Below are 10,241 nucleotides of genomic sequence, written 5' to 3'. Positions count from 1 at the left end.
AGCCATGTTAGAGCTGACATCGGATATAAGTTACATTTAGATAGTGGTTACAAAGTTGGAGTGTTGTGGATCTGAAACCGTTGACAAGTATAAGTCATGTGCGCTTGTTAAGATGCCTAAATTCCCATTCCTAAGAGTGAAGGACAATACGCAACTGAATTGCATGGCCTTGTGCATGCGGAATTATCTGTCTCTGTGGATTAAATGTCACATAGTATGGCTAAGTTCATGTATATACTAGTGGATGATTATTCCTGAAGAACAGTCTGTTATTTTCTCATTTTCTCATAAATACAGAATTTAAAACTTGGGCAGAAAACAGAGTTGGTGCAAAGATCAGAGCAGTTAGATCAGACAATGGCAGCGAATTTGTGAACTCTAAATTCAATTCATTTCATAGAGAGAATAGAATAGAGCATTACATTAGTATGCCCTACAGTCCAAAACAGACTGGTGTATCGGAGAGGACTAACAGATCACTTTATGCGATGGTACGATGCATGCCATTTGAATCTGGTCTGCCTATGCAATGTTGGGAAGACAATAGTATCAAAAGGATAGATTGATACTCAATGTATAGTGGAGATGTTGAGTTTCAGACAGGAATAAGGAAAGACTGCAAATCAAGTAAGCTTCCAGCCACACACACACACACACACACACACACACACACACACACACACACACACACACACACGCGGACAGATACACTACTGGCCATTAAAATTGCTACACCAAGAAGAAATGCAGATGATAAACAGGTATTCATTGGACAAATATATTATACTAGAACTACATGTGATTACATTTTCACACAATTTGGGTGCATAGATCCTGAGAAATCAGTACCCAGAACAACCACCTCTGGCCGTAATAATGGCCTTGATATGCCCGGGCATTGAGTCAAACAGAGCTTGGATGGCATGTACAGGTACAGCTGCCCATGCAGCTTCAACACGATACCACACTTCATCAAGAGTAGTGACTGGCGTATTGTGATGAGCCAGTTCCTCGGCCACCATTGACCAGACGTTTTCAATTGGTGAGAGATCTGGAGAATGTTCTGGCCAGGGCAGCAGTCGAACGTTTTCTGTATCCAGAAAGGCCTGTACAAAACCTGCAACATGCGGTCGTGCATTATCCTGCTGAAATGTAGGGTTTCGCACGGATTGAATGAAGGGTAGAGCCATGGGTCGTAACACATCTGAAATGTAACGTCCACTGTTCAAAGTGCCATCAATGTGAACAAGAGGTGACCGAGATGTGTAATCAATGGTACCCCATACCATCACACCGGGTGATACGCCAGTACGGCGATGACGAATACACGCTTCCAATGCGCGTTCACTGCGATGTCGCCAAACACGGATGCGACCATCATAATGCTGTAAACAGAACCTGAATTTGTCATTGAGTACACCATCACAGGCGCTCCTGTCTATGATTCAGTGTCTAGGGTAACTGCAGCCATGGTCTTCAAGCTCATAGTCCATGCTGCTGCGAACGTCGTCGAACTGTTCGTGCAGGTGGTTGTTGTCTTGCAAATGCCCCCATCTATTGACTCAGGGATTGAGACGTTGCTGAACAATTCATTACAGCCATGTGCATAAGATGCCTGTCTTCTCGACTGCTAGTGATACGAGGCCGTTGGGATCCAGCATGCCGTTCTGTACTACCCTCCTGAATCCATCGATTCCATATTCTGCTAACAGTCATTGGATCTCAACCAACACGAGCAGCAATGTCGCGATACGATAAACCGCAATCGCGATAGGCTACAATCCGACCTTCTCAAAGTCAGAAACGTGATGGTACGCATTTCTCCTCGTTACACGAGGCATCACAACAACATTTCACCAGGCAACTCCAATCAACTGCTGTTTGTGTATGAGAAATCGGTTGGAAACTTTCCTCATGTCAGCACGTAGTAGGTGTCGCCACCGGCGCCAACCTTGTGTGAATGCTCTGAAAAGCTAATCATTTGCATATTACAGCATCTTCTTCCTGTCGGTTAAATTTCACGTCTGTAGCACGTCATTTTCGTGGTGTAGCAATTTTGATGGCCAGTGGTGTATTATACATCCAAGTCTGACTTCAGCAATCAGAGACTGTGGTTATGTGTGTGAGTTGTGTGTGTGTGTGTGTGTGTGTGTGTGTGTGTGTGTGTGTGTTTTCTCTAATTCAAGAGAAAAAAAACTTCTTTCACAGAAATTTGTTGTGCCTGTCTGCGACTCAATCTACACTATATAACGAATAACAGTGTATCCTTTTTATAATATTGTCATTATTCCATTCTTGGTTTTCCATTGTTCAGTATTGAGTAGAGGCAGGGAATATAGCTGTTTGCACTTTGTGTTATAAATTGTAATGGGACACCCTTTTCTAACTTAACCTTTTTTTTCAATAGAAATAGTCGATACCAAGTAACTTGCATAGGTGAACATTGTCTCAGCTGTTTAACTAAATGAATTTCATATGATTTTGTATATGATGTATTATATTGCAGGCTAAAATGTATAAAAAAGAAATTAATTTGTTACAATCGTTATGTACTAATCTATATGTGTGGTTAAAATTACTCATCTTTTAAAAATATTTGAAATTACAAAATATCTGGCATATTTAAAAATCATATTATTAATTGCACAATCTAATGCTAATTATTAAATTTATTCCTGGATTCATTTATAAAATAATGTTATAACTTGGTGATGATTTTCCTTTTGTCAAGAAAGTTTGTAAACTCTTTTGCTTTATAAACTCTTTGGAATATTGTGAGTACCACAGAAAGTAGATAGTAGGGGGCATGCCTGTGACGGAAATGTACATGTTTTTTAAATTTTGTCTACAACAATGTAATTGATGGTCATATGAAAATGGAGATTATGAAGTCATTTTGATATAGAAGAATGGAATAAAATAAAAGAAAATCATAGCAACAGATAGTACTTCATCAATTATTTAGTCATCTGGAACCCAGTAAGTCGAAATTTCAGCCACAAGAATGTACTCCTAGACGTGATAACTGAAACCAACAACAACAAAAACAACAACAAGAGAAAAATGAAGATAAGTAAAAAGTTTTTCTTTTTTATATCTTACGCCTCTTAAAGCTTTCGAAATCTATGAAGAGACAGGAAAAATTACTGTTGATGTGTGGGAGGGTAAGATTACAGCATGCAATGTAGCTATTTGCACAAAGAACTGTGTTCCTCACAGAGTGCTTAATGGTAAGACTCTACAGGTGTTGTGGAAGGGAAAAGTATCTTGTTTCAACCATTTAAAGGTATCTGGTTGTTGAGATATACCAGTTAAAAATAGAAGAAAGTGGGATGCCTAAGATAAAGAACTTTTTTGGATATTACAGTGAAATGACCAAAGGTTAGAGACTAATTGATCCACAGAACCACCAAAAAATTGTGAAAGTGGGAGTGTTGTTTTCCTGGAGAATGAATGCATGACTTACAGTACCAGGACACCAGCTGTATATAATGAACGTTACTGTACGTTCTCTTCAAGTGAACAAGATGCTCAATTGAAAGAGGCAGAGGAAGTAGTAGAAGTTAGCAGTGCTGGGAGTGACAGAGCCAACACTGATCGAGACCCACACTACATCCCAGATGCTCAGTCAGTAGCAGACATTCAGGAGATTGAGACACAGTCGACAGACCCTGATACTATAGAAGAGGACCAGCCACTCGGAAGGTCAGCTCGTGTACCCAAATGCAATGAGTACCCAGTTTACATCACCTATCTGGTAAGTGATGTTTCCAGTTTGGGAGAAGATGCCATGAACTTGGAGGATGTCATGTGAAGGAGTGACAGAGGAGACTGGATAAAGGCCGTGAAAGAGGAAATAAATTGATGCTAAGGAGTTTACCCAAAAGTTTAATACAGATTATTGTGAAAACTTTTTATTAAAAGGACAGGCAAAAGTCTTGCAATTGTTGCTTTGTAGATAGATAATTTTTATGTCTTGTGTAATAACAGTGTGATGAAAGACAAGTTGTATCAGGCTAGCTGAGCATTTTGAAGTTAAAGATTTAGGAGAAGGAAAGTCCTGTCTCAGTATCTGTATAACTAGAAAGTGGGAGGAAGGAAGTTTATAACTTGAGCAGAAGTGTTATATTGCAGATGTGCTGAAACTATTTGATATGTATGATTGTACTCCTGTTGTAACACCAATGATATGTGCATTAGGACTTTCAGATGTGCAAGGTGATAAAGTTCACATTCTATGTCAAGAAATTGTGGGATGTTTGCTATATATCAGTGCTAATACAAGACCTGACTTCTTATGCAGCTAGTGTTTTAAGTCAATATAATTGTAAATTTACTAGTATGCACTGGAAGGCAGAAGAAAGAGTTCTTTACTATAGCAATCGTACTATGAATTATGGCAGTGTGTTTGACAAATGAGATTTCAAAGATCTGCAAGTAACTGGGTTTGTTGGCTCAAATTTTGTAGATAATTTAATTACAGGGTTATCACAATTCACAACATGGAAGTGTTTTTCTGTTGGGGAAAAATACCATTTCATGGGAAAGCTAGAAACTGCGGGACAAAAAAATGGTTCTGAGCACTATGGGACTTAACTTCTGAGGTCATCAGTCCCCTAGAACTTAGAACTACTTAAATCTAACTAACCTAAGGACATCACACAAATCCATGCCCGAGGCAGGATTCGAACCTGCAACCATAGCGGTCACGCCGTTCCAGACTGTAGCGCCTAGAACCGCTCGGCCACTTTGGCCGGCAACTGAGGGACATTGCATAGGCAGCTTTAAATTCTGTGGCTAAAGAGGCATTCTATTTGCGACAGCTGATAGGTGAATTGTTAAATAATAAACATCAAAATACTGTAACCATTTTCCATACCAAGAAGAATTCTGCTAGACTACCCCAGAATCCTGTATTGCACTCCAGACTTAAAAAAATTTTGTACTAGGCCTAAAGGACATTTTATTAGACAACGTGTAAGAGGAAGTGAGATTGTTCATAAGTACTGGCAGTCAAAGGTAATGCCTGCTTATGTATTAACTAAACCACTTACTAGAGAGCAACACATGTATCTTTTTCATAAGCTGAAACTGTCGTCAGATTAAGTTGTAGTGAGGTTAGGTTGGTAATCTGGCTCCTTGGTTCATCTTGATCATTGCCATTTACAAGGTATGGGCTATCTCTGAGTAGTAGTTCTTTCCCTGTGTGTACCATGTGACACATATTCTGTGAATACAAGTATTACGAACAATGTAATTGTTATTTATCTTTATCACCACAAACCTCGCTTAGCTAATAGCGCTCGAGGGAAAATAAAGAGCTTCAGAATGTGTGGATGTGCACAGCTCTGTTGGGTTTCATTTAAACGAAACTTACTCCGACATTGGATCTTCGCGCACGGATAAGGAGATGGCAACACTAACAGCAAGATCAGCTGTTGCACGGTCGGCCATTTGGATGACGTCACTGGTCTTCCGCTGATGGCCGCCACGCTCCAGCGGTGGTCGGAGCGGGATGGCATAAGGGGCAGGTGGGCACTGTGGAACACTGTACTTCATGAAGAGGTGTGTCAGCTGCAGCAGATGTGCCGGTCGTGGCATTGGCACTTCCTGTGGGCCATCTACCAATGTCTCAATTGCCTGTGGCGCCCGGCGTGGGTCGCCGTACACAGTCGCTGCAACAACCAGTACAATCATGTTACTGAAATCAAACTATCATTCTTCTTTAATGAGTCACAGGAATTTTTGAACTGTCCACTTTGATTGGAGGTAGTTTACCACTAAATTTCTCCTAACTCTATAAGAACAGCACAAATGGTCACAGGTTTATTTTGCCTGTGGGAGAGCATCACGTACATGCTGAAAAAACTGAACTGTCAGATTCTTGTAAATAGGCGCAAATTATCCCGTGATAGCCTACTTACAAAGTTTCAAGAACAATATACTACAACCCCCTACATATCGCTCCAGTAGGGATCTCGAAGACAGCTATAGAATGTGAGACTTAAGCAATTACTGCTGGTGACAGAGAAAGGGATTCATGCGAGATTTTTCTGAATGTCTTCGCCGAAAATTAATTCGCGCAGACAGTTACATGAAGTCAATGTCTTAGGCGTCCTAGTACCGAACTAGCCCCAACTTTTCTTACCAGTAAACGTTAAGCAGGGAACCAGTGATAGCATCAATGAACCAGGAGAATTTAAAAGAAATAGGAAATATCTAAGGACTCTACGTCAAATATTCAGCTCTGAGGACGAAGATATGGAGCATAAATAGTTAAACTCAAAAGACTTGAACAAGTATGTACCGAGAAAAGTAATGAAAGTTAGAAAAGAACCATTGTGGTTCAGTAGCCGTAATAGAAAATTGCTGCACGAGCAAAGATAGCTGCATCTCTGATTTAACTGAAGTCGAAGCCCAGTAGGCAGACCTGAATGAAGTCAAAATGAGCGTGAGGAGAGTAGTAGGAGAAGCATTCAATTAATTTGAAAGTAAAATCTTGCCAACGATGTGACCAAAAATCGCAAACAAATTTGGTCTTATTTAAAGTCTGTAAGCGGATCGAAATCACCTTTTCAGTCCTTCTGACATTATACTGGCGCTGAAACAGAAGGTGACAGAGAGAAGGCAGAAATATTGAAATCGCTCTTCTGAAATTGTTTCATCGTATACGACCGTAATACGGTATCTCCTTTCAATCATCGCAAGAACGCCAAAACGACAAGAATTGAGATAAGATATCGCGGAATAGGGAATCAACCAAAACTGCTCAATGGTGATAAGGCAGCTGGACCGGATGAGATACCTGTGAGAATTTGCTCCCCCCTAGCGACAGCGTATCACAGGCTGATGGAGCAGCAAAGGGTACCAAGATATTGGAAAAGATCACAGGTCATTCCCTTTTTCAGGAAGGGTTATCGGTCACATGTCAATGATCCTGAATGTAAATAAACGTAACTCATTGTGCATAACTGGATAAACAGATGCATTACTGTTCGATCAAACGATTGGCGATAAATACTTGGAAACAAAAACAACAGTAAATTATATAGAAGAAACGATTCAGTGCGACCTAAGGTGGAATTATCTCATACAACTAATTGTAGGAATAGCAAATGGCAGGCTGAAATTCAGTGGGAGAATCTTAACGAAATGTAATTCAGCCACGAAAGAAGTGGAACACAAAACACTTGATAGACCGATTCATAAGTATTATTCGTCAGTGTGAGACCCTTACGAAATTGGACTAATATGGGAGGTGGAGAAGATCCAACGAAAAGCGGCGCTTTTCTTCGTGGGTTTGTTTAGTCGGCACGAGAGCGTTACGCAGATGCTCAAAAAACTCCAGTAGCAGACGTTACGAAAGAGGCGGTATGCATCATGGACAGGTTTACTATAGAAATTCCGCGAGAGTATGTTCCGGGAAGAGCCAGACAACATATCACTTTCCCACATACGACTTCACGAACTGATTACGACGAGAAAATCGGAGAAATTAGAGTTCATACGGAGCTTTACCGGCAACCATTCTTCGCGTGCGGCATTCCTGAATGGAACAGCAAAGGGTGGAAAAGATAGAAGTGCCAGAAGTCCCTAGTGCCTTGGGTGTCTAGGGTGGGTTGCAGAGTATAGATGTAGAAGCACAGAAGACTAGCTACGGCGCTCATTCCCCTCGTGCTCCACGGAAGAAGCCTTAATAACTGGTACAATGAAGCATCCTCTTACATGCACTTCACAGTGGTTTTCAGAGCATACAGAATGTCCTAGAGGTGTTGCGACAGACTTCGAGTGCTTGTAGAGAGTGTCTTGAGTAGCAAATCGAAGAGTTAACCCGTGTCTGGAAACGTCATCCAACGACGCTGCAGAGCGTCGGGTTTCCATACATAGTTTATTTTTCTCCTGGAGCCCTTTAGAATCTTCATTGTTTTTCGGTATGCAGGAGATAAATAAACTGCAGATGGAAACTCTTGTCCGAAACTATCATCCACAAGGGTAACAGGGCATCGCATTCATAGCAGACAAGGCCTTTCCACGCAGCAGTGTTTTTAAAGTTCTGGAAACAGATGAAAATGGGACGGAGCCAAGTCAGGACTGTATAGAGGATGATTGATGACAGTGAATCCAAGACCTGCCTAGGGCAGTGTTGGCTCAGGTGACTATTAAATTAGGGGAGTTATGTAGGAATTTCATCAAAGAGGATCAGGTAGTGTTGTGGGTGGAACTGGAAGTAGTCTTGATAGGGACGGGGAATATTATGTGGTTGATGTGGCATACTTCCCGTTTCAAGGGGTCCCAGGCGTGCTTAATAAGGTTAAATTCAGAAGATACAGTAGAGCATTCAGTTCGGTTAGTTCTCGCCCCCTGGGGAACACGTAATTGCATTATCGTCTTGAAAACCTTTAGCCGAAATACCCTTTAAAGCGATGAAACGTGTTGGATATGACACCGACCCAAAACGTGACTGACACACCCTGCTGACCTGTGAGACTGCGTGTCTGAGACGCGTCGTGGTCTCTTATCACCTCCAACTCTCCTACGGCGATCATCACGCCCCAGACAAGTCATGCACTTTCCGGTAAAGAGAACATGACGCCACTGATTCACACTCTATTCCAAGTCGTCCAGGTCATCCCTTGCCCACCTACTATGCGCACCACTGTGCTAAGTAGTTCATACTATTGCTCCTAATGAAACCTACAGACCAAATTGATCGTTGGGAGAGAATTATGTTGCATGTTGTTGGCCACGGACGACCACGGAGAGGCAATTTTTCAATATTTTGTGTCCCGCTATAGCGGCTGAGTGCTCGAATGACGTCGCTGTTGTGTACGTCAAGTCGGTGGGTAACGTCGCATATGACAACCCTTTCTGTTGCAAAACGGCAACGAGCGCACGCTTTAGGTTTAATTTACCTTTAGAGGGAGGTTGACAAATTCTACATTGTATACGAATCCACATTGTGCCGTTCACGACTGAATATACAGCGCGTTCTACCGAATTGCACTAAGAATTTAAGCTCATTCTTATTTTTGACACACAACTTTTCCCTGCTGTCAAAAGAGTATTGGGAAAGAGGTTTATGATTAAAAAAAAAAAACACATACTATGCAATTCACGAGGGCTATGTAAAACTTTTTTTGAGCAATTTATCATTAATTTAACTTAATTCCACTTACCACAGAGCGTTCTGGTGTCCTGATAGACTGAAGGTATCACATCTATTACCACGAGTCCACTTCTTGCACACTTCTTAAACCTTTGGAACTTTGAACGTGGATATCTTCTTCCCAGTCCGGTAGTTGGATGGACAGCCCGGAACACAGCGCTTATTTACTATAAACAGAGCTCTGCGCGGCTAAAATAAATGCTGTCGCATCCACAAGTCTTTATCAGTATCGATAGATGTTAAAATTTTGCAGATCTCCTTAAACCGTTCGTATCGAACGCTTTAAGGCGATTTGCAAAATTTTTTTGCCGGTGCTCTGACGGTAGTCCCGAACTTTTGTCTGCTGAAAACTAACCTTGTAATTTACGTTCTATTGACTAATAATGTAGAAGCCGATCTGGACAACACATTTTAATACAAAATAGGCTAGCATTTTCTTGATACGTTCCTTGAGTTACAGCTCCCTGTCACAGTTACTGAAACGGGACATTTCCGCTACAATAGGAAGTAAAATGAAGACATTACAGGTTGTCATTTATTGTATAGTGTCAAACGTTTGTAAATTAGTTCATTTATTAAATGTACGTTAATTCAGCACAAAATTAATTCGTGTTAACGTGCTACGCTTCTTAATGTAATAAGCGTTTCTTTGTGCACTTTTAAATATATGTTTAAGAGACATGTTGAGAGAATTTCTGATGTTGTGCAGTAGTTATTTATGTAGTATGCGAACCACAGAGAGAAGTCGAAATATGGAACGAAATTCCAAAGGAATAGCAGTCACTTCTCTTTGTGGCAGTTTCCCGTAATTTTATTAACGACAGCTGTTAACACAAACGAAACAGAAATAAACTGAAACTCAAGAATGTACGTGAAGTAATTTGAAAAAGCAGAAATATGGAAATGTCACCATGTTAACACTCGCAGGTATCGGCAATTCATCCACCCACTCCAGACTGCTTCCATCCGAAATAGTGGAATTCCATCCCGAGTGACTTAAGTATATGCGGATACTGTCTGCAAAATGTGGCGTGAATGCATGTAGTAAGACGTAATAAATTAAAACAACATGCCT

At 40.9% G+C, this 10,241-nt stretch overlaps 1 protein-coding gene across 1 annotated transcript in view; it reads right to left on the bottom strand.

Annotated features, from left to right (window-relative positions):
* Positions 1 to 5,373: 5,373 nt before the first annotated feature.
* Positions 5,374 to 10,241, bottom strand: part of LOC124556185 (nascent polypeptide-associated complex subunit alpha, muscle-specific form-like) — a 93,807-nt gene continuing 88,939 nt past the window's right edge. The window contains exon 9 of the mRNA XM_047130180.1: positions 5,374 to 5,675. Coding sequence (XP_046986136.1) covers positions 5,374 to 5,675 — 302 coding nt within the window. The remainder of the gene's footprint in view (positions 5,676 to 10,241) is intronic.

The sequence above is a fragment of the Schistocerca americana genome, chromosome X, assembly GCF_021461395.2.
Source record: "Schistocerca americana isolate TAMUIC-IGC-003095 chromosome X, iqSchAmer2.1, whole genome shotgun sequence".
In the NCBI taxonomy this organism is placed as follows: domain Eukaryota; kingdom Metazoa; phylum Arthropoda; class Insecta; order Orthoptera; family Acrididae; genus Schistocerca; species Schistocerca americana.
The sequence above is the reverse complement of the archived record's forward strand: the minus strand, read 5'-3'. Positions and strand labels throughout refer to the sequence as shown.